The sequence below is a fragment of the Myotis davidii genome, unplaced genomic scaffold (assembly GCF_000327345.1).
Source record: "Myotis davidii unplaced genomic scaffold, ASM32734v1 scaffold2457, whole genome shotgun sequence".
Lineage (NCBI taxonomy): Eukaryota > Metazoa > Chordata > Mammalia > Chiroptera > Vespertilionidae > Myotis > Myotis davidii.
This window is the reverse complement of record NW_006288714.1, coordinates 14,403-40,536: the sequence shown is the minus strand read 5'-3', so window position 1 is coordinate 40,536 and position 26,134 is coordinate 14,403. Positions and strand designations below refer to the sequence as shown.

General features: G+C 35.2%; 1 protein-coding gene across 1 annotated transcript in view; it reads left to right on the top strand.

The window, feature by feature from the left end:
- The window catches only part of CDK13 (cyclin-dependent kinase 13), a 147,804-nt gene extending 128,917 nt beyond the window's left edge, over positions 1-18,887 (top strand). The window contains exons 12-15 of the mRNA XM_015562061.1: positions 10-141; positions 6,321-6,526; positions 12,641-13,093; positions 13,683-18,887. Of these exons, the coding sequence (XP_015417547.1) occupies positions 10-141; positions 6,321-6,526; positions 12,641-13,093; positions 13,683-14,533 (1,642 nt within the window). The 3' untranslated portion in view covers positions 14,534-18,887. The remainder of the gene's footprint in view (positions 1-9; positions 142-6,320; positions 6,527-12,640; positions 13,094-13,682) is intronic.
- The last annotated feature ends 7,247 nt before the right edge of the window (positions 18,888-26,134 follow it).

Here is a 26,134-nt window from a genome sequence, read left to right as displayed (position 1 = left end):
TCATGTTAGTATTCCTGCAGCTGCACTAGACTTATTTGATTACATGCTGGCCTTGGATCCTAGTAAGCGCTGCACTGCAGAACAAGCTCTTCAATGTGAGTTCCTGCGGGATGTGGAACCCTCAAAAATGCCCCCACCAGAGTAAGTGACTTTTTATTATTAGATCCCTTACATAAAGAAACTGGATAGTTTTAATAACATCTGTATGTAACTTTCAGAAGCTTTTTCATAGTTAAGTTAAAAGAAATAAAAAGAAGTAGAATAACAGTATAAAAAATATAATTTGCATATCTATAATGGTTAATGTTCTAACCATAGGACTAACAAAAGTAGCCTTCCTCTAGCCAATTTTATTAATATATTTTAATTCAAGGAAGATACTACTGCTGCAGCTTATTATAGTACCCATACTACTGCTTATACTATTCGTTGGTGTTGCTAAAATTTTGAGTGCTAATGCTAAACATTTTTCATGTGTTACATTCATACTCTCAGGTGAGTATTATTATCATCATCACCATTATACAGAAGAGGAAGCAGGCACAAGGAGGTTAAGAAACTTGCCCAAGAATACAAATATAGTAAAGGGTGGACCCCGCTCTCAAATTCAAGTTAGTCCAATAAGAGAAAGAAGTTCTAATATATTCCCTGGCAAACTATATAATACATTTTTTATATATATAATAAAATTTCTAATCATTGGATAAAAGAATATTAGTATCAAAAGCCTGTATAAACTGAGTTTATTGTCCAGTGGGGGGGTCTGTGGAATGCATAGAGTTTGGGAGTCAGAATAGCTGGGTTTGAAACTTTACTCTCTTATGGCTCCTATACTTTCTCTAAGATCAATTTGGGGAAATGGGAGAGGGCAAAGCAGATTATTTGGTTCTTGGCAAGATCTAGAAACTTAGCAGGGATTTTCTTAATAATTTAAAAAAATGCTGATGAGCGTCATAAAGCAAGCCTGTGCGTACAATAATAAAATGTTTCCATGTAATACAGTTAACATATTGTAAATGAACAAACATGGGCTTTGGAGTTCAAATCTTGACTCTTTCACTTATCACTTAGATTGGGTTTACTATATTTCTGTGAGACCCCCATACTCAGCTTCATTAAGATTTTGCTGTATACAAAATAGCCTTTGTGGAGATGATTTGAAAGGCTTAAAGGATATATCATCTGACATATTGAGGGATCTGAATTATTCATTGTTGAATTGTCTCATGGATTTTTGTTGGGTTTGCTTATTAGTAGCTATTAGCTGTCATGAAACTTTGGCTCTAGTATCCCTTTAAAGAATTTTTTCAACTTTGGATTTGAAAATTTTTCTCATTTACATTAACATAGAAAAAAATAATACAGTGAGCATTCATATGTCCTTCACCTAGATTTAACAGTTAATATTTGAGCATATTTGCTTTATCACTCTATGTAAACTTTTATCTGAACTGTTTGAATAATATATTGTGGAAGTGATGCTTCATTTATAAGTGATTCTATAAGAACTAAGACTAATTCTGTATAAAGCATAAGAAATTTAACATTGTAGTATTTAATAGCCCATATTCAAATTTCTCCACAATAATTTTCTTTTATACCCCTCCCCCTTTTTTTTAGGGCAGAGCTTACATATTTCATTTAGCTGTCATGTGTTTTCAGTCTTTAATCACTCTTTGGATAAGATTTTTATGGCATTGACACTTTTGAAGAGTACAAGCTAGCTGTTTTGTAAAACATTCTAAAATCTGACTAATTGCTTTCTTAATATCAGGATTAGAGTAACATTTTTTTTTTTGCAAGAACTAGCTAGGTAGTAAAGTGTGCTTCCTGCTTTATCATATCAAGAGGAATATAATGTCATTTTTCTTATATTGATAATGTCTAAGTTGATCTAAATTGATATCTTGGTTTAGGTATTACACATGAAAGAATTCTGCTAAAACTGTATGAAAGTTCAATTTTAATCAACATCTAAACTTTTTAAATCAGTGGTTTAAATAGTTGCAAAAGATGTAATTTTCAGTGTATCATAGATGTTGACACTTAAATGGAGCAGTTACATCACTCTTAAAAATATATTCAATGAAATAAAAATATCTTTATATTCACAAACATTCCCTTAGAAAACATATGAAGATCCCTAGTCGTTTGGCTTAGTGGATAGAGTGTCAGCCCATGGACTGAAGGGTCTCAGGTTCGATTCTGGTCAAGGGCACATACCTTGGTTATGGGCTTGATCCCAGGCCCCAGGGCCACATGCGTAAGACAACCAATCAATGTGTCTCTCTTACATCGATGTTTCTCTCTCTGTCTCTACCCCTCCCTTCCATTCTTTCAAAAACTCAGTGGAAAAATATTCTTGGGTGAGGATTAACAACAATAAAAATGTATGAAGAAACTAACAATTTGACATTGCTCTTTTTTCATTTTGGACTTACATTGCTTCTGCAGATTTTTAATGCAGCATATATTTTTGCTTGAAAGCATTAATTGATTACCTTGTGATACATTTTTAAAACAAATATATGTATACATATAAATGGAAATTTGATTTTTAAAATCTGACTACAAAGTTCTTTTTCTTAATTTGTCATTGCAAATATCAATAGCACACATTTCAGTTAAGAAAAGGAAAAAAATACTAAATTTTGTTGGAAATGCAACCTAATGAAATAAGTAGGGCTAATTTCCCCATGCAATTTGCATATCTATCAATTAATAGTACTTATTCTAGAATGCAATAGCTCCACATTAATTTTAGTATTATTTTTAATAAGTACCCTTGTAAACAAGCATTTGAGAATAGGTGGAGTTTTGTCATAGTTAAATCACTGAGTTTTAAATTCCCTCCATATTATAGCTCCAAAACCACATAGTAATCAATCATCAAAAATTATTTTAATGACCTTTCAGATATAAACTTAAGATTTTTTCCTCCTTTAATGTTTTTGACAGTAAAGCCTGGAAACTACATGACTTGCCAAAAGATAAGTTATTCAGGCATTAACCACTTAATTTTTCAAATTTTGGGGAAAGTAAGCCAAAGAAGCTTTACGAATACTTACTAAAATACTTATTATACTTGTTACTTTTTCTTTTTATTTATACTTCTTTAATCCAGTATACTTACAAAAGATTAGGAAGTCAGCATGTCATTTCAGTGTTACTTTGCCAGTCAATTTATTACATTGTTTCTTATTACATTTTTAAACTATATAAATTTTTGTCAAAACCTTGGCACTATAGATGTATTCCCTTCAATTTATGAAAAGTGTCTCCCACATAACTTAATTGAAAACACTGTTTATATTATCAAATGTAACACCTAAATTCACTGTTTTTATCAGAACATACCTGATTACATTTTTTTCATTAAGAATAAACATTAATACACATTTTGATGAAAAATCTGTAAACCAGTAATAAATTATGGGAAACATCACTAAGGCAGTCAGGTAAAATTATAAAGATGACAATCTAATATTTAAATAAAAAGTTATATAAACAATATTACCTCTCATTTTATAATATGTAATAGATAATTAAAATTATAAATTATTGATGAGCTAAGGACGATGAAGAAAGGCATGGCATTCCTTAGGAAATATGTGTATATAATACACTCTTCTGATCAATTTTTTAAGGAATAATCAAATGAGAGTGGGGTATTAAAAAACACAAAAAAATAATTCTATTAATTGTGTTAGATGTCCTGTCAAAATTTTCTGAAGTATTTAATGAAAAGAGAAAAAAATATATATTGTTAAAAAGGGAATTAGACTGGCACCTAGCCTATAATTTTTTTCTTAATAGCAAGTATAAAGTATTAAATAATGCATTAGGTAAAATATGACCAGCTATATTTGCATAAATATTTCATGGTGTGATTTAATAAAAATAGCTTTAAGCTACCTTTCTGAATGATGATAAATTGAATCAAACATGAATATATTGCCTAACCATGCCCAAGATCTTACATATGTTAACGTGTATTACCTCTACCCTATAATGTATTGTTATCTCATTTTTAAAAACATGGAAATTGAGGCACAGAAGTCATTACTTGCCTAATGAGACACAATAAATAAGTGGCTGAGCCAGTATTCGAACCTTCAGAAAAGAACATAAAAATGTGCTCATCTTAGGAAACATTCCTGGTATATCTGAGTCAGCATCACTGATTTAATACTGTGTTAGCTATTTGTTGGGTGATGTTTATCTGTCCTAGAGATGAGTGTTGAAATCATCCATAAAGAATCTCTTAACTTTAAACTATGGGAGGGAACAAAGCCCTTTTAGTGGATTTCTTTGCTTTACACTCATGGGACTCATTTTCATAAGAGCCCTGCATTCCCAGAATATTTGGATGGTGGAAGTAAAATCACTCGTTACTGCAGTACTGTAGTACATCTGATTTCAGAATATCTCCACAGAGGCTAAGGCTACACATCTTATAAAAACACTTGAGGGGCCAGGGGGAGAAAAAGGAGAGGAAAGGCTTTGGCGGGATTATGATGCCTATAGCTTCCCAATATCGATATTTCAAATTGTCCCTTTGTTTGTTACTCCAGGAGGTTTTTACACGCTGAGGCAATGCGCCATAGTAAGATGGCTGAGAGGTATGCCTTTGTTTTGTTTTTGGACCTCAGGTGCATAGACTTGGTTTAATCATAATCCTTGTATCGCTCATCATTGGTCCATGCATGGCTCTCTTTTTTCTTTAGTTACTTAGTTATTTTCAGTGGTGTTGATAAGCAGCTATGAGCCTACCAAATGAAAGCTGGAATCTTGAAAACAATCTACTTTAATCATATCATACCTTTCCCCACTCCAACCCTACACCACTACCTATATCCCCTTGCCTTCCTGTACCTGAGGTAACCATCATCCCTGTTTTCTTTTGTATATACTTTTTGTTGCCATCTACATGTACTCATAATAATTTATATTTTTTAATTTTATAAAAGGGGGTCATGCTGTTTGTATTCTTTTGAGAATGACTTTTTTTTTTTGCTTAATATTATATTACATTGCTAAGATTCAACCATGTTGTTGCATATGCCTTTCTTTTATAACATGACATAGAGTAATTGTAAAAGAGGAGGTATGAAAGAATTTGCTGAATGTGCAGGCCATTCTCAAAGATCAATTGTAGGAAAGAGGACATGTGGATATGGAAATTATTTTAAAACAATTTTAAGTGTACCCCCTTAAAAAGTCTTCATGTATCCTTAGAGGAAAACACATATAGGCTGAAGACTGCAGACTTTTATCACCAGGTCGCGGCTTCTTAAGGAAAATTGTAGTTATTCTGGGCAAGTTTATTAACCTTTCCAAGCGTTAATTTTCTTATTTTAAATAGACACAATATTGGATTGTTAGGGTAAAAAGAAAATATTTATAAATCAAATAGATAAGTCTCTTTTTAAGCAAAAGTTATTCTGCATGGTTGTCAGGTTTATGAAATTACATTCAGGTAGAGTTGTTTCATAATCGAGGGTAATTTTGATGATACTTGCTAGCTATTCAGAAATTTTGTTGATGAATAATGAGCCTGGATTACCTATTTTTGAAATGCCTCTAGCATCAGTTTAATTCTAGGGCATTTGCTTACAGCAGCAAATACAAGGGTATTAAAAAGTTAAAAGTTTTTGCAAGAAAATTTTTCACAGTTGGTATGTCTTAGTCTTTGTACTTTCAATCCTCTGTCTAGTCTAGTTTCTGCAAATGGCATATTTTTGCCTTTTAAATATCGTATTCAATGTATGATGTTCTATGATAAGAATTGGCTTTAAAAGGTTGTACCAAGGATCGTTGTAACCCATTTTTATACATTATTTTTTTAAAATATATTTTTATTGATTTCAGAAAAGAAGGGAGAGGGAGAGATAGAAGCATCAATGATGCAAGGGAATCATTGATCAGCTGCCTCTTGCACGCCCCCTACTGGGGATCAAACCCGCAACGTGGACATGTGCCCTTGACAACAGTATCGAACCCTGGACCCTTCAGTCTGCAGGCCGCTGCTCTATCCACTGAGCCAGATCAGTTAGGGCTGACCATATATTCTTCACTTATAGTTTTAATAAATGATTATTTAGTGATTATTCAGAAGCCACCATCTGTTTATAAAGGTGAAAGACTGAAGGACGTGTGCATCAAGGGCAATTTTTATTGGAACAGTTTGTAAAGCCTGTGTGTTAAGTCTTCAAGAACAACTTGCAGGGGCGTGGGAGTGGCAATTTGGTTGTTAAGAAATATTAGCATTTTGTTAAGAAATGCCACTGAGAAACAATTTTATTCTTTTTTTTTTCTAGCCTTCCTTTATGGCAAGACTGTCATGAGTTGTGGAGTAAAAAGCGAAGAAGACAGAAGCAGATGGGTATGACTGATGATGTTTCCACAGTTAAAGCCCCCAAAAAGGACTTGTCTCTGGGCTTGGATGACAGCAGAACGAACACACCCCAGGGTGTGTTGCCAACTTCACAACTGAAATCTCAGGGCAACTCGAATGTGGCACCTGGTCAGTAATGCTTCCATGGTTTTCTTCCAGTTGTTTTGTGGCTACTGTTGATTGTATTGTTCTAGTGCTAAGGCATTGGAGGTTAAAAGTTGAACATTAAGGTTTATTCACTGAACTTGACCTTTCTTTATTATTTGCTTGTGCCAGTACACATGTGTTGCTGGTACTGGCACCGCAATATTAAGCAATGTCAAGGTAGGCTGAACTTAGAAAGAGGGACTCAAATTACATATGACTAGTCATTAGTCAGATTTCTCTACTTTCTTTGTCCTCCTAGTACAGGAATCACTAGGTCTTTTGCTAACACTGTTCTCACTGAGGCTCAGCATTTAATGTCTGAATGCTCAAGAAGTAAGAAGGATATAGGAAAAGAGCCAAAAATTATAATAGAAGCTCTTTTGTACTGTCTATATCCTTAGAAGTTACTCTTAACATATTTCCCATTATATTATAGAATCTCAAAGATTGGAATCTGATTTTTTGTGCCAAAAATGACTTGAAGGATGACAAAGAAGGATATTTGGGGAAAACTTAAATTTCTTCCTCTGACTCAATCTATTGTAAGAGTAAGCGTCTTCATGAGAAATCAATCTCTTCATTGTTAACTTTTCAAAAATGGAATCTATTCCCTCATTTGGCCTCAAGAAACCAGAAAGCATTCAGGTTTAGTTTAATGTGTGTGTGTGTGTGAGTGAAGACAGAGACTAATATGAAATAAATACAGGCATACTTTGTGTTATTGTGCTACACTTTATTGCACTTCATAGATATTGCAATTTTCATAAATTGAAAGTTTATGGTAACCCTGCATTGAGCAAGTATTTCAGTGCCATTTTTTCCAACAGAATTTACTCATTAGTCACATTTTGGTAACTCTCAGAATATTTCAAACTTTTTCATTATTATATTTATTGTGGTGGTCAGTGATTGATCTTTTATTTTTTAAATATATATATTTTTTATTGATTTTAAAGAGAGGGGAGAACATCAATGTAACAGAGAAACACTGATTGATTGCCTCCTATATGCAACCCAACCAGGGGTCAAACCCCATATATGCCCTGACAAGAAATTGGTGACCTTTTGGTGCATGGGACATGCTCAACCAACTGAAGCCACACCGGCCAGGGTGGTGATCAGTTACTGTTGTTATTGTTTAGGAGCACCCCAACAGTGCCCATAGAAGACAGCTTACTTAATTGGTAAATGTTATATGTGTTCTGACTGCCCCATTGACCTTTTGACCATCTCTCCCCATCTCCTTGGACCTCCCTATTCCCTCAGACCCAACAGTAAATTGAAATTGGGCCAGTCAGTAACCTCATAATGGCCTCTACGTGTTTAAGGGAAAGGAAGAGCCACACTTTAAATCAAAATCTTGAAATGATTAAGTGTAGTAAGGAAGGCATGCCAAAAGCAGTGTCTGACCAAAAGCTAGGCCTCTTGCACCAGGTAGTCAAGTTGTAAATGCAAAGGAAAAGCTCTTGAAGGAAATTAAAAGTACTACTCTAGTAAACACACAAATAGTAAGAAAGCTAAACAGCCTCATTCAAAGCAAGGCCGTAACTCTCCTCAATTCTGTGGGGGCTAAGAGAGGTAAGGAAGTGGCAGAAGAAACATTTGGAGCTAGTAGTAGAGATTGCTTCATGAGGTTTAAGGAAAGAAGCTGTCTTCATAACATAGAAGTGCCAGGCAAAGCAGCAAGTCCTGATGTAGAAGCTGCAGCAAGTTATCCATAAGATCTAGCCAAGATAATTAATGAAGGTGGCTACACTAAAACAACAGATTTTCAATGTAGAAGTACATCCTTAAACTGGGAGAAGATCTAGGACTTTGATAACTAGACAGGAGAAGTCAAAGCCTGGTTTCAGAGGACAGGCTAACTTGTTAGAGGCTAATGCAGCTGGTGATTTTAAGTTGAAGCCAATGCTCATATACCATTCTGAAAATTTTCATGTCCTTAAAAATTATGGTAAATCTCCTCTGCCTGTGCTCTATAGGTGGGACAACAAAGCCTGGATGACAGGACAGCTGTTTACAGCATAGTTCACTGACATTGTAAGCCCACTGTTGAGGCTTAATGCTCAGCAAAAGAAAAAAAAAGATGCATTTCAGAATATCACTACTCATTGACAGTGCACATGGTCACTCAGGATCTCTGATGGAGATGTACAGCGAGATTAATGTTGTTTTCATGCCTGTTAACATAACACCCATTCTACAGCTTATGGATCAAGGAGTAATTTCCAATTTAAAGTCTTACTATTTAGGAAATACATTTTGTAAGGGTATAGCTGCCATAGATAGTGATTCCTCTGATGGATTTGGGCAAAGTAAAAACCTAGAAAGTATTCATCATTCTGTATGCCATGAGAAACATTCATGATGTATGGGAAGATTTCTAAATAACATTAACAGGCATTTGGAAGATGATTCCAAACCCAGTGTATGACTTTGAGTGTTCAAGACTTCAGAGGAGGAAGTAAGATGTGGTGGAAAGAGCAAGAGAACTGGAAGCAGAAGTGAAGCCTGAAGATGTGACTGAATTGCTGCAACCAATCTGATAAAACTTCTAACAGATGAGAGTTGTTTCTTATGAGAGAGAAAAGAAAGTGGTTCCTGAGATGGAGTCATCTCCTGTGACGATTGGTGAAATGGTAAAGGATTTAGAATACCACATCAACTTAGATGATAAAGCAACTTCAGTGTTTGAGAGGTTTGACTCCAATTTTGAAAAAAGTTCTACTTTGGTAAAGTGCTATCAAATAGCATTGTGTGCTGCAAAGAAACTGTCACCCCAACCTTCAGCCACCACCATACTTGGTCAGTCAGCAGCCATCAACATTGAGGCAAGACCCTCCACCAGCAAAAAGGTTATTGACCAGCTGAAGGCTCAGATGATGGTTAGCATTTTTTAGTAACAAAGTATTTTTTTATTAAGTATGCGTATAATATTTTTAGAAATAATGTATACTTAATAGACTTCAATATAGAATAAACATAGTTTTTATAGGCACTGAGAAACCAAAAAATGTGTGTTGACTTGCTTTATTGCAATATTTGCTTTATTTGTGTGGCACCAAACCCACTCTATTTCCAAGGTATGCCTGTATGTACTAGTATATATGTGTGTATGTGTGTATGCAGAGGTGGTAGTTTATCAAACATGAAAAAGTAGCCTAGTACATATTAAGAGATGAATAAATATTGGTTGGTTAGTTAATTGATAACAGATCTGTGAATCAGATTTGACTTTTGGTGGTTGAGTATAAATATAGATTAGATTAGCTGAGAAAGCTTGAGTAAGATTACCATTAATGCTTTCCCATGTAATCTGCAAGCTCATACTTGACCTTGGTCAGACAACATTAAAGCATTGATACATGTTACTTTAAAAACTAGCAGCAATTTTTATTTCTTGTAGAGAAGTATTCTTCAGAATTTCTTGAAAAGTGAATTTCCCTTATACATTAAAATATTTTATACATAGCTCTGGAAAACATGTCTGTTGTACACATTATGATGGCCGTCTAAATCAAGTGCAGTTTATTTTCATGTTAAAAATGTGTAAAATATGGAGAAAGGCAAAAGAGAAGCAACAGGAAGTTTTCTTAATTTGCATTTAAGTTACATGTTTTATATACCATCTACTACTGAAACAGGATCTGAGAGGTCAATAATATGAAGTGTGGATGGTAGTCAGTTGTCCCAGGTTACAGTTGTCATCTTCCTTAACAAGACTATCAGGTCTTTATTTCTGCTCTTATTCATGGAACTGTTGTCCTTATTCCACTAGCAAACCTAGTGGAAGATTAGTTATTTCATTCTATTTTAGCTGGTAAAAAATGAATTGCCCTTTCTGGGCTCATTTTGATATCTACATATTTAATAACCCTATTAATGGTGGATAGTTTAATTTTATTATTTTGTTTTCCTTTTTTTAAAATTCACTATTAAGTGAGAATTCTGATTTTTTTGAAATAAGAATGTATCCTTTTTGCTTAATTTTCTTCATTAATCAGTAAGTGTCTTGAAATAGGGAAATGCCACTTCTGTAGAGGAGACACCATAAAGAGTACTTCTGAACTCATATAGAGACTGCCTCTGTTAATAGAGAAATGAAAGGAAAAATGAGGAAAAATGGCCTTTGGGGTATAGTAATCAAACTTTGTTCCTTATTAATGCTGCAGGTCATAAGAATAACTTATAAAAGTTTGATTTAATCTAAAACTGATATCTGTAATAATAATAAAAGCACAATATGCTGATTAGACGAGATAGCCAAACGAACTTCCGGACATCCTTCCAGATGACCTTCCGGATGAAGCCAGGGCTGCGAGGGCTGAGGCAAGTGGCTGAGGCTGCAAAGCCAAGCCCCTTGCACGGATTATAAATATAATAATAATTTTATTATATTTTTATATAATAAAAATATCTCAAAATCTATAAAGAGAATAGAAAAAGAAAGCATTCATCATCAGTTTTTAATCTTTTTGGATTGTTTCCTCTATGATGTGGTTATGGAAATTGCTTATCAGTGTCTGTAGTATTATGTTGTACTAGAGGCCCAGTGTATGAAATTTGTGCCCTGGGTAGGGTTCCTCGGCCTGGACTGTGCCCTCTCACAATCTGGGACTCCTCAGGGGATGTTGGACTGCCTGGATTGGGCCGATACTGGCAGTCCGACATCCCCCAAGGGATGTAGCAGTGCGCAAAGTGGCAGGCAGCTGGGTAGGAGCCCGAGCCGGGCTCAGCGCTTGGTGCTGCTAACCACTTGCTGCTCGCTCCTTAGTGCTGCTGCAGAAGTGGGAGAGGCTCCTGCCACCACTGCTGTGCTTGCCAACCTTGAGCCCAGCTTCTGGCTGAGTGGCGCTCCCACCGTAGGAGTGCACTGACCACCAGGGGGTAGCTCCTGCATTGAGGGTCTGCCTCCTGGTGGTCAGTGTGCATCATTGCGACCTGTCATTTTGGTCATTCCATGTAAAGGTTGCTTAGGCTTTTATATATATAGATTATATGCATTTGAGCTTTGTTGTTATACAGGGGTGGGAAAAAGTAGGTTTATAGTTGTGGGGGTATGATAGTTTATTCTTGTATTATTATTTATTTGTTATTGGATTATTTATTATTAGTAACCTACTTTTGCCCACCCCTGTATATGATCCAGATAAGCTTTCACAAGAACCTGTATAAACCATCACAAATCTAAACTGGAAATTGGAAAATGAAAAACCACTGAATCTGTTTTGCTGGTGATGAGTTATTTACCCAGAATAACTTAAAATTTAAAAAAAGTAATTTGAATAAAGTATACTTTATCAAAGAGCCTATGACAAAAGTTTGAATTAAGCACAAATCCAAGATGGAAGAAGGTTTGACTTGGGTGGTAAACATACAATATAATATACAAATGACATATTGTAGAATTGTATACCTGAAACCTGTATAATCAATGTCACCCCAATAAATTCAATAAATAAAAATAAAACATAAACTTAAAAAAACAAATACAAGGTTAGGTTCTTAGATAATAAGCATTATTTTAGAGAAGCAGTACAGTGAGTAGTTAAAAGAGTGCAGATTCTGGAATTAGAATGCTAGGTTCAAATCTCAACTCTGTCACTTACAGAGTTTATGACCTTAGACAAGTTATTTAATCTCTCTGGATGTCAGTTTCTTCTTCATTTAAAAATGGGGCCAATAATAGAGTATGCCTTATATTGTTGTAAGTAATAGAGGATATAAAATGCTTAGAAAGTACCTGACACTAGCTGTCGTCGTCGTCATCATCATCATCATTCATTCCCATTCACAGGTGACATTTCCTAGTTACCTTTATAGTATAGGGTTCTAGTGATAGTTTTGATTTTCCTTTTGAAATATTTACTCCTAAAGATAATTTATTTAAAATGGACCACATTTCTTTTTTTAAAAATTGATATACAGTTACATCTTAAATGAATATGAAATTAAATTAAACTGAGATTCCCTTTTTACAGTGTTTCTTAACACTGTCCTACAAATATACATTTTCATGTGGTCATACAGAGTCATTTTGTGGGTGGGGCAGCCATGAATTACAGCAATTCTAATTAATACAAATTTTGTCTTTAGTAAAAACAGGCCCTGGACAGCAGTTAAACCACACTGAATTGGCAATTCTACTAAACCTACTACAGTCTAAAACAAGTATTAATATGGCTGATTTTGTTCAAGTGTTGAACATTAAGGTAAACTCTGAGACTGAACAACAGCTAAATAAAATAAACCTTCCTGCTGGAATTTTGGCAACAGGTGAAAAACAGACAGATCCATCAACACCACAACAGGAGTCTTCAAAACCATTGGGAGGAATTCAACCTTCTCAGAACGTCCAGCCTAAAGTGGAGACTGATGCTGCCCAGGCGGCCGTGCAGAGTGCATTTGCGGTTCTGTTGACTCAGTTAATAAAGGCTCAGCAGTCAAAGCAGAAAGATGTGCTGCTAGAGGAAAGGGAAAATGGATCGGGCCATGAAGCAGCATCGTTACAACTCAGGCCGCCTCCAGAGCCTAGCACTCCAGTATCGGGTGAGTGTGCAGATGGCAGACCACCAATGTAGCTGTGTTCACACTGTTTTCTTGCTGTTGATGGTTATCTATAGTGTGTATTGTTGAGTGGCATTGCTAGGAGATGTCTGAAAATTCTCAGGTCTTAGGTTTTTTAATCTGTTTACTTCTAAAAGTTGACGCTTTAGCAAATTATCCATGTGCGATATAACTTATTATGAACACGTCATGGATTTCTATGGTTAAGAAATCTTTTACTCCAACTATAACAGGATGATTGACCAAGGCAGAAATTTTGCATATACAGTAGCTTTTGTTCTTCAAGCAATAAACAGGTATATATGAGATACCTTTGAAAAGTCAAATATGATCTAATTTTTTGGTCACGATAGACTTAAATGGTAGTAGGCTGTATTAGAATTTATATACTGTTTCCCTTTTCTTTCTTTTTATTGGGGGGGGGGGAGGAAGGGGTTACGCAGAGATGGAACTTCTAATGCTCTTTAGGACCACCCATAGGAAACATTAACTATTTTGAACATTTGGTTTTCCACAGTATATTTTGACTTTTTTTCTTCTTCTTTTTTCTCTTTTTTCTTTTTTCACTTAGGGCAAAATGATCTCATTCAGCACCAAGATATGAGGATGTTAGAGCTCACACCAGAACCAGACCGGCCTCGTATTCTGCCTCCTGATCAACGACCTCCGGAACCACCTGAACCACCACCAGTCACTGAAGAAGATCTGGATTATCGGACAGAAAACCAGCATGTTCCCACCACTAGTTCTTCACTAACTGACCCTCATGCCGGAGTGAAAGCAGCCCTGTTACAGCTGCTTACTCAGCATCAACCCCAGGATGATCCCAAAAGAGAAGGTGGTATTGATTACCAGGCAGGTGATACTTTTGTACCCACTTCAGACTTCAAGGACAATTTTGGATCCTCTTCTTTCTCTTCTGCTCCTTATATTAGTAATGATGGTCTAGGAGGTGGCTCTGCTCTACCATTGGAACGACGTAGCTTCCTTGGCAACTCAGATATTCAGTCTTTGGATAACTACAGTACTACTTCATCTCATTCTGGTGGTCCACCTCAGCCTTCTGCCTTTTCCGAGTCGTTTCCCAGTTCAGTGGCTGGATATGGAGACATTTACCTCAATTCTGGTCCCATGTTATTTAGTGGAGACAAAGACCATAGATTTGAATATAGCCATGGCCCCATTGCAGTCCTGGCGAACAGCAGTGACCCTTCCACGGGGCCAGAGAGTACTCATCCTTTGCCAGCAAAGATGCACAACTATAACTATGGTGGTACCTTACAGGAAAACCCGGGGGGCCCCAGCCTCATGCATGGACAGACCTGGACTTCTCCTGCCCAAGGACCTGGATATTCACAAGGATACAGGGGACACATTAGCACATCAGCTGGCAGAGGTCGAGGCAGAGGGCTACCATACTAAGTATCAGTTTTTCCTCAGGCACATCATTTTTATCTGGAAAGACTTTTCTAGCTGCAATTTAAGGCAGCAATCCAAGAGACTTGAATAATATTAATTCAACAACAGCTTTATTTTTATGTGGAAAGGGTCTTGCATACAATAGTTTAAAAAGACCAAAAAAACAAAAAAACCCACCTTTGCTTAAATTCATGCTGTTCTAAAAACTAGATCTATTGATTGTACATCTTCACAAATTCTAGTTAACAGTTTTATTTTGTATTCTTGCAGTTTTAAGTGGATGCTAATATTAGGGACATAAAAGTTCTTTATGGCCCTCTTGCAGATCTGAACTATGCACATTTGTGCTTTTTTTTTGTAAGTTTGGACCAACTTTTATGTAACAACCAACCAATCCCTCCCTTCTCCAGTTTTACAACAATCAGAAAGGGCACTGATTTATTTGGTATTTTTCTTTTTACAAAGCTACCTTTAGTCAAAGGTCACTGTCAGTCTTTGCACCTGCTTTCAGTGTTATTGTGAAAGGTGTACTTTGTGCTCATTTCAGAAAATAAAACACAACCTTTCTCTTGATGCAAGTTTTTATAAAAAAAATGGTCAATGTTATTTTTATTTTATTTTGCAGATTATCATAACCTAGCAAAATGCATTCAAATGAAAAGTGGGTTTTATATGAAAAATATGGGTAGGGTGGGGAGGGTAAGTAAGTGCCTTAACAGGTAAGCTTAAGGTCTGAAAAGTAGTTAACCTTTACACGCATTTGTCTTCTGAAGGGAATCCATACATTGTATTGAAGAGGAAGGGAGCTCTTGGGGGTTTAGGGCTGCCTGTTCAGTTCCTGTTAGATCCATCCTCTGCCCATCACACTTTCTCCTTTTCTGCCTGTCTTTGGGCTGTGTATCTTCCACTACCACCTTCTCTTGAAAAGGGAGGGAGAGTAAAGAAAGGGAATAGAACTGCGATCAGTACTTTGTTACTTCTGATAAGGTCTAAAAAGTATTGTCATTTAAATGTTGAAAGTAAAAAAATATATATTGAAAGCAATAGCTTAATGAGAATTTCAGAGCATGTTTTCTTTTAGGCTGCCATGTCCTTCCATTTCCATTTGCCATGGGTAATTGACGGGCAGTAACAGAGAAGCAAGGCATAACAACAGAATTTTCATAATTCTATTACCACCATTGGGAGGAGGGGTAGCAAACACCATATGTTAAGTTACACAAATGCCATTTTAAGAAAAATTAACGATGTTCACTTGTTAATTACAAACATTGCCTAAATTTAATTTATTGAAAGTAAAGAAAAAGTGAGAGAAAACTTCTCTCACCTGTGAGGTTTATCAGGACTTCTGCCAGACTTAGAGCAACTGTAGTTCAATTCAGCATTTTTTAAAATTAAAAGCAACAAAACATGGAGAAATTTTTATTTAAATTGTAATGTGTCAAATCTAACTTTTTGTGCACACTCACACAGATAATTACAATAATTTTAGAAAGGAACCAAAGGTACATAACCAGTGTTTCCACATCATTAAATGAAAAAATAGGCTCTGGAAATGAGAGTTGTATCAATTAACCATTTTGTTTTCACTGTTCTCTCCTGGAATCTGATTTGGAGTCTTAAATTGAAACAACTGTTATAGAATGGAAATTGCTCCAGTTCTAAAGTCAGTCTTTTAACTCTGTGCCCTCTATCTGACTTGTGAACCTTCCTTTAATATAGTATATGGGAAGCATTCTAGCTTGGTGAGAGTAGGAATATTTTGAAGTGGATAATTTACCATTTTACTGCTATAAAATGATGTCAGTTGACCATTTTATTTTTTGATGGAATTTTTTTGTTGGGAGAAATGAAAGAAAAACTTATTTTGCTTTTATTTGGATATTAAGTACTAACAACTTATAATGAAACTGCATTGCAGGAAGTGAATAAATATTTTGAAATTTTACAAAATAGCTACAGTATTCAAGTATCTGAAATTTTAATATGGTGAGTCTTAGAGCTTTAGACTTTCCTATAAGTGACCGTATCTAAGTTATTCTTAATAGTCATACTTGTTAATTCTGCTGACCATAGTAGCTAACATAAAATTGAAGATATTTATGTGACATGAATAGACTGTGTTTTAAAAATTAAATATTTTATATACAATTGAACTGTGTTTGGATAGTTTTTCTAATTAAATCTTTTAGTTATGTATTTATGTTGCGAGAGCGGCTGGATGGATAGGGAAGTTGTTACTTGAATATTGCCCTAACGCAGCATTGACTGAGAGACATACCAGTATTTTATGCAACACTTAGAAATAACGTTGCCAATTAAACCACAATACAATTCTAAATAAGATGAGCGAATTTAAAAATTCTCCCCAAATTCAGAAATGGGAAAGAATGTGTCTTAAAATCTATGAAATACGGTAGTAAAAATCTTATACCATTTAATATTTTAGGAATTTGGACTAATAAAAAGAGCAGGGTTAGGAAATTGCTAATTCTGTAGGTTATAATAATTGCAGTGATCACTAGGTATTCTGGAGAGAAGTCGAAGGAACATAAAATATTGCTTAAGTTTTTTGGGAAACAACCACACGGTAAGTCGGATTCCAAATAAAATGAAAACAGAATAGATGGACCTGTCAAACGAAGAAAATGTTTGTCGCCCGTGTGAAATAAATGCCTTTGTGTATTTCCTGACACAGCCAGTTTTTCTGCGTGCAGCTCATTATGTTTCCCATCCTTATTCAGCTCATTATGTGTGGGAGAGTTAGAGTCACCATGTAATTCAAAAAGACTCATTTTAAGGGGTTTATTGATTAAAACAGTTGTCAAACGTGAATTAAGATAATGTGTTAGCTGTGATTCAGAACTTCACTCTATCAGTAAATATATATTTAGTGCCCACCAAGTGCCAAGCACTGTTCTAATTGCTTGGAATACATCAATACACATGGAAGGCATTAAGTCATACTTTCAGTAGGCTGACAGTGAACAGGGAGATTTTTAAAGTATCTTGAAATGCTATTTGCCACTTGAAAATGTGAATGTCTTTGTAAAATTTTAAAGTCATAGTTGAATACAGAAATAAGGTTCTGGAAAGAATAGAACAACTGGAAACTCAATGATGAAAACAGATTTTTAGTTGCATCTAGCTCGTTTGTAGTAAGCCAATTTGTAGGCAATATCAAGATTTCTTGAGAAAAATGGAAGGTAAATGGGTTGGTTAAATGCTTCCAAACTAATCTCACTGGTACTTAGGAGTTAAAGTACCAGTATTTGCTATGAGCTTAGTCAAATTTCTAATAACTTTTCACCATAGGTCCTTTACTTATTTTTTTGGAGTAAGTCTGAAATACATGTTTTGAATAAAGATCTGATTCCCTGGGATATTGGTTTTGATATTTTAAAAGTCTGAACAGGATGTCCAAGTCATTTAAAGTCATCTGGTCCATCTCTTCACTTTACTGCTAAGAAAATGAGACTTAAGAGAGATGGATTGCCAATGCTTGTTCCTCTAGCTAGGTTTAAATTCTGCAGAAAATACTTAACTTTTCAATAGGAAAATTGACTATTAAAGTACCAATGTTCTAGTAAGAAAAATTAAATTTAGAATACCGAACAATTAATTTAAGTCAGATGACTTTAAAAAGTCAACAATCCAGAAAAAATAGGAAAATAAGCAATTTTAGAAAATTTAATTAGGGACTAGTTCATATGTGGGTAGTCTTTAAAAAGGAGGCTCCTCTTTTTTTTTTTTTTTTAAAGATAATAGCTTCTTAAATATCCAAAAATTAGAAAATAAGACTGAATCATTAAAGTGTATTTTCTATTTGTAGGAGGAAGAGTGATACCAGCAAGTGTGCAAACATTGCTTTTATACTTTATCAAGGTTTTACGATTTTTAAGTTGTTTTATAGGGGGAGCAATGGTTTGTGAGGTACCAGAGGCCTCTCCAGATAAGTTCTTAAACTGTTTCTAGTTTAATTAACAATAAAAGCTGTAAATTAATAAAGTATCAAGGGATCCAGTTGAAGATGCGGAAAACAAAATTTTAATCATAATGGAAAAACCTTGCCCTTCAAACCATAAAGACTAAAATTTTGTGAGTCTTATTCCTTTCACCATATCAAATGTCCCATTAAAAAAGTTTTCTGGTTCTACTTGCATTCAAAATGCTGCTGTGTAGTGAATCACCCTTTAATTTTTTCCTCAAGTTAATTTGTTGTAAAGTTATGCTTTTTTTTTTTGGCAAGAACTTTTAGTAAAGTCTTGTAACTGTTAAATCTAATGTGTTTAAGCCATTTGTTTAAAAAAAAAATCTGTATTTGATAGTCTGTAAATAAACTGCCATTAAGAATTTCCAGGCCATTTTTAGCCTTGTTTTCTTCTTGTTTATCTGCAGAACAAATTTAGGAATCTTGTCTGATAAAGGTGACCACTTGTTATCCACTCTGGCATGTTTTATTAACTAAGTTTAAAAACCTGGAACTTTTTTTCCTTTTTTATATGAGTACATATGTGAAAACATAGGAACACAACCAGAGATAACCACCATTAATATTTTTCCTTTTGATGGATGGATGTGAAAGCAAATCCATTTTTTAAAAAAACAATGGGATTACATTTTGTGATTAGTTTTTTTTTCATTTAATATATTGTGAACATCCTATGTCAATAATTCTATCCTCTTTTCAGTGGTTCTAAATTCTTCTATGGAAAAACCGTAATTTAGTAACTTCTTATTGCTGAACATAAAATATTTCTAATTGTTATAAATAACAATATGATGAAAATCCACATAAATACATATATACAAGCATACATAAATTCCTCGGAGTTGCTGGCCTAAAGAGTGTACTTCTAAACTTTTGCTTCTAAATTTCTAAGCTTAAAATTGCTCTCAGGAATGGTGCTCAAGTTTTACATTCTTATTCTGCTTTTCATTTAGCTATGTTAGCTATTTAAATTTTTTAAGTCTTTGCCAGTTTAACAGGTAATAAATCATCTTATTTTATATTTCTTAGTGAAATTTATTATTTCATGTTAGCCAGTTGTCTTTTGTTTATTAACTATTCATAAGCTTAATAGGAATTTATCTCTTGCTCTGAAGAGCTCTTTATATAAGGAAGGTAGCCCTTTTTAATCTTAAAAATTCTGGCGATATGTTTTAATTATGTATAGTGAAGTCTATCTTTATGGTTTCTTCTTAGAAAAGCTTTCTCTACTTTAAGATTACTTTGCCCTGGCTGGTTTGGCTCAGTGGTTGGAGCGTCACAGGCTGAGGGGTCCTGGGTTTGATTCCCGGTCAAGGGCACATACCTTGGTTGCAGGGAGATTTTGAAGTGTCTTGAAAAGCTAGTGGTATTTGCCTAGTAGGGGCTCCTGGGAGGGGCAACCGGTCCATGTGTGTCTGTCACTGCATTGACCCTCTGTCTCTTCCCCCGTCCTTCCTCCTCTCCACTCTCCCTGGAAATCAATGGGGAAAATAGCCTCAGGTGAGGATTATAACAAACAAAAAGATTAATTTTCACACAGATTTTAGTTTACTTCTCTAGCATTCTACTTTTACTGTTAATTCTAAGCCCTTCTAGAATTTGTTAGATGTGAGGTAATGACCCACATTTATACTTTGTTACTAATTAGGCCAACAACATTTGTTAAACAATTCATTCTATCCCTAGGTAGAAATTCTTGATACTCATTTGGGGGTATGTTTTTATTGATTTGAGAGAGGAAGAAACATCAACTGGTTGCTTCCCATTCTTGCTCCAACCTGGGATCAAACCTGCAACCTGCGTATGTATCCTGACTGAATGGAACCCACCACTTTCTGGTATAAGGGCTGACTCTCCAACCAGCTGAGCCACACCGACCATGCTGGCTATCCCTAGTTTTAAAATACCATCTCTGTCTTATGTGGGTCTATTTCTGGGCTCTCAGTTATGTCACACCCCTGGTCTTTCTCTTCTGGTTACAAGTTCTACACATTCTGTTATAAACTGCATCTTTCATTGTAGTCTTTTTTAAATCATTTCAATTCCAGAAACAGTTTGTGACACAGACAATATTTGTTGTAGGATGGAACTTAATTGTTCCTTTGTCAACGTTTTCTATTGCTGCCCATTTATTTTTCGATGTGACTTTCAGAATCACATTTTGATCACTTAAGTATTGTGTTAGTATTTTAACTGTAAATGTACGCTATATTACGTGTTTAAATTTATAATGGTGAGCAGGTCTTTTCATTGAAAGCATAGTGTTTGATTTTGGAATGTTCCTCATTAAAAGTTTGAAATATTCTTTATTATAGTCCTGATATGTTTTTTTTTAAGTTTCAAAAAATATTTGTTTCCCTAGCTGGTTTGGCTCAGTGGATAGAGCATCGGCCTGCGGACTGAAGGGTCCCAGGTTCGATTCTGGTCAAGGGCATGTACCTTGGTTGCGGGCACATCCCCAGTTGGGGGTGTGCAGGAGGCAGCTGATCAATGTTTCTCTCTCATCAATGTTTCTAACTCTCTATCCCTTTCCCTTCCTCTCTGTGAAAAATCAATAAAATATATTTTAAGAAATTTGTTTTGCTTTTAGAAATGGACCCTTCATATTATTATTAAGGATTGTAATATTTTAAACTAGTCACTACTTATATAGAAAAGCTGTTGTGTGTGTTTTTTTTAAAATTGGCCACAATACTTGGCTTTTCTATTATTATTTTTAATGGCTTTCAGTTGATTGAATATGATAATGGGAATTCTTTTTCTTTTTTAAAAGATTTTTTATGAATTTTTAGAAAGGGAGAAGATGAGAGATAAACATTTATGTGAGAAGGCGACATCAATTGGCTGCCTCCTGCATGCCCCCTACTGGGGGATCCAGTCCGCAACCCAGGCATGAGACCTGACTGGGAATCAAACCAGCAACCTGCCAGTGCATGGCACAACACCCAACCACTGAGTCACACTGGGTAGGGTGGGAATCTTTGTTTTGGATCTTATGAATGTCTAATTTTTGCTTTTTGTTAATCCTGTCCAGAGTTTATTATTCCATTGATTTTTTAGGGGGAATGGAAGAGAGAGGGAAAGACAGAGAAACATTGATGTCGATTGGTTGCCTCCTGCACAAGCCCTGACCAGGGTCCCACCAGCCAGGTTGCAGGCTCCAACCAAGGAACGGACCCTTGACTGGAATCAAATCCGCGACCTTTTGTTCTTCAGGCTGACGCTCTATCCACTGAGCAATCCGGCTACGGCATGAATATCTAATTTTGAGTATTTCACTCTTAAGATTTTTTTAATGCGTTTCTGTATTTACCAATATATGGATTTTCTCCTTTAACCTAGTGATGATAGATACCAGTTACATTAGTAGAATCTAATATTGAGCCACCTGTTTGCTGCATTCTGTTGACTAAACTTGTATTTAGGATTTTGTATTTATTATTCATTCATAAGAGAGAAGTCTGGTTTTGATTAACAGGTTTTGGTGTCTTTCCGGAGTAAATTAGAAAACGATTTCATGTTTTATTTGATTTAGAATAGTTTATATATTCTGAGAATTACCTGTTTTCTGAAGTGGTATTTTATTTATATCCAAATTCACCTGAATCTTTTCTTGAATATAATTCTTTCACAAGTTTTCTATTTCCTCATGTGTTCTTGTTCTATCTCTTGAGTAAATCTTGGTAATTTCCCCTTTTCTGGAAATTCATATATAGTCTACCTTATATTTAAAATGTTGTTTTAGCATATGGGTACACTTAATGTTTTAAATATATATGTTATCTATTACATATCCTTTTTTTGTCTTTTCTCCTTGTCTAGACAAATAGGATTTGCCCCATTCCACCTCCATATTCTTTTCTCACCACCAGAGAATAATTATCATTTATTTCTAATTTGTTATAGTATATTGATTTTGATTCCTTTCCTTTACTGTCTTTATTTTTCTTCCTTTCAATTCTAAAAGAAACCATTTTAATGATATGAATTCTCTTCTGATTATTTGGCTCTATCCTATAGGTTAAGAATGTATTTGTTTTCTAAATTTCTGGCAGTGCAAATTTGATTGTTTGTTTGATCCAAGAATTATTTAGGATAGTGTATTTCAACTTCAGGTGGTTGGGATATTTAGAATTTTTAGTTTAGCTTTTTTTGTTAATCACTTGTAATTTCTATTACGTGTAGTTTTCTTTTAGAATTTATTAAAGATTTCTTTTTAGGTTGCTAAGCAAACTTTTGTAAATATTTCCTGGGTGCTGGGGTGGGTATGTCCTTTGTACAGTTTTCATATAACCATTAAATTGATATTATTAATTAAACACTGGTGAGATTCTCTATAACCTTCCTTATCTCTCAAGAAGTGAGACAGTTAAGTAAATTCTTATGCTGCTATTATGTATTTTTTCCTTAGATGTCTAATCCTTTTTGCTTTATGTATTCAGCATACACCTAATCATAACTACTTAATTTTTTTCCATTCAAGTTTTTTTTAATATATATTTTGAATTACTTGGGCTCTATCAGTTTATTCTGTACTTTGCTTTTAAGTTTTATTTTTTAAATGCTACCCTGCTGGCCTTGTTTCTAATCTTTTGCTAAATTTTTTTCACTTTCTCTCTTTTTTAAATTTGTATTTTGGGGTTTTCTGTTGATTTTTAGTGTGTACAGGCTTTCTATTTAGCTTTAAATATTTCAAAGACTTTGAAAACTCAAACTGATTGTAGGCTATTATTGACCTTAGTGGTTTAAAAAGCAGGCTTACAAGCCAGCCCAAATCCTGGCTTTAATATTTATTAATCTGTATGACCTTAGGTTATCAAAATATTGATTCTCAGTTTTTACATTAGTGAAATGGAACAATGAAACAATACCTAAAGTTTTCAGGATTGGATAACTTAAAAGTGCCCGGTATATTGTATAGTAATTGCTTTATGAATGTTTGCTGTTGGAGAAAGAGATTGGGTGGGTGTAGTAAAGGAAAATTTTACTTCATCATTGATGACTATTTCTTATTCTAATTAAAAAAAATGTCTTTGTAATAAAATAAATTCTGAGTTGGAAGGTGTCGATTTCAATCAACCAATAACAATATTCACCATTGATGCTTTCCACCTAATATAAAATATTTGAACTATGTTGTTTCTAGTTCCATCTTAAACATCTGAAGGAGTGATTAGTGCAGAACTCTCTAAAGTGTCATTTTCTTTAGAACACTACAGTTTATTTTCAAATTCAGAGAAACGATTTATTTCTCTGTGTCCATTTAATGAGATAAGGTAATTCTACATTTGCTAGAAGGAAATGGACCGTCTTCTAGCGTCTGAACCATTCACTTCGGATATCCCATGTTCAGATTGGCTCTTTCAGGCCATACCTGAACACAAAAGTTTCAGCCTTGAATGGGCATCAGACTCACATGTTAAGTTTCATTTTTAATTTCATTTTAAAAGTTATTCAAGTATAACATGTATAAATTAAGGTAATATTAAGTGCACTTAATGAGTTTTATATGTTTACTAGAGGCCTGGTGCACAAGTTTGTGCACCAGTGGGGTCCCTTGGCCTGGCCTGCGGGATCGGGCCGAAACCAGCTCTCCAACATCTCCTGAGGGGTCCTGGATTGTGAGAAGGCACAGGCCAGGCCAAGAGACCCCACTGGTGCATGATTGGGGCAGGGAGGGATGCAGGAGATTGCAAGCCAGGGAGGGACCGCAGGAGGGCTCCAGGGCGTGTCTGGCCCATCTTGCTCAGTCTCAATCAGCCTGACCCCAGCAGCAAGCTAACCTACTGGTTGGGGTGTCTGCCCCCTGGTGGTCAGTGCATGTCATAACAAGAGGTTGAGTTGCCTTAGCATATCATTAGCATATTACGCTTTGATTGGTTGAATGAACAACCGGACACTTAGCATATTAGGCTTTTATTATATAGGATACCCGTGTAATCACCACCCAGAGCAAGACAGACTGTATTATTCCAGGCCATCTTGCTCCTTCCTAATCATTACCCCTAAACAGAGCTATTCTAATTTCTATCACCTTTAATTACTTTTGCCTGTTCTTAAGCTTCATATTAAGGGAATCAGACAGTATATACTCTTATTAACAACTTTGGTCCAATAAATTTGGGAAGTTAGATGAAATAGACAAATACAATTTAAGACTGGCAGGAGAAATCTAAATGTCGTGTATGTATGAAAAGAATTGAATCTATATTTTTCCCACCAAAAAGAACCCCGACCCAAATATATCTGAAGGCTAAGAATGCTTCACTAATGAAATCTTTGAAACACTTATGGAAAAAGTTATAATTTTACTTTTAGAGACTCTTAGAGATTAGAAAAAGAAGGAATAAGTTCCAATTCATTGTATGAGTTCAGCATAACCCAGACACCCAAATCTGACATGGATTTCATGAGATAATTATAAGCCAATATCTCATTGAACATTCTTAACAAAATAAAAAATTCAGAGATTTTTTTAAAAGGATGCTACATTATGACCAAATGGAGTTTATTCCAGGAATGCAAAATTGAGTAACATTCATTAATCAATGTAATTTACCATGTTCATGTAATAAGGGCAAAAGGTATGACATTAAACATTCACTTAAAATTCCCAGCAGACTAGAAATAGAGGGAAGTTTTTAATTTGGTAAGGATACCTTTAAAAAAAAACTACAATAACAAAGCTAATGGGGAAATAAGGAACATTTTCTCCCTGCGGTCCAGACAAGACAAGGATGTTCACTATCACCACTTGTCAATATTTTACCAGCCGTCTGAGCCCTATGGCAAAGGGGAAAACATAAAGATTGGAAAGGAAAAAAAATGTCTTTATTTGAATGACATGATTGTGTATACAGAAAATACAGAAGAATCTATAAACAGGTATTTTAGTAAGAAAACTGAATAAGCCCTAACCGGTTTGGCTCAGTGGATAGAGCGTTGGCCTGGGGACTCACAGGTCCCAGGTTCGATTCCGGTCAAGGGCATGTACCTTGGTTGCGGGCATATCCCCAGTAAGGGGTGGCAACTGATCGATGTTTCTCTCCCACCGATGTTTCTAACTCTCTATCTCTCTCCCTTCCTCTCTGTAACAAATCAATCAAATATATTAAAAAAAAAAAAAAAAAAGCCCTGACGGGTTTGGCTCAGTGGATAGAGTGTCAGTCTGCAGACTCAAGGGTCCCAGGTTCGATTCTGTTCAAGGGCATGCACCTTGGTAGCGGGCACGTCCCCCGCGGGGACTGTGCAGGAGGCAGCTGATCGATGTTTCTCTCTCATCGATGTTTCTAACTCTCTATCCCTCTCCCTTCCTCTCTGTAAAAAATCAATAAAATATATTAAAAAAAAGAAAACTGAATTAGGTCAATATACAAAAGTCAATTGTACACACACACATATGCTAGCAAAGTTGGAAAACAAAATTAATCACATTAGCATAAGAAGTCATCTGCTTAGGAATAAATACTAAGAAAGATGTACTTCTATGCTAAAAACTATAAAACATTGCTGAGAGTAAAGATCTAAAGCTATGCAGGGAGGGGGAGGGAGCGTGGGAGAAGGCACTAGCTCAGGAATTGGAAGCCTTGATAGTATAAAGGTGTACTGGTTAA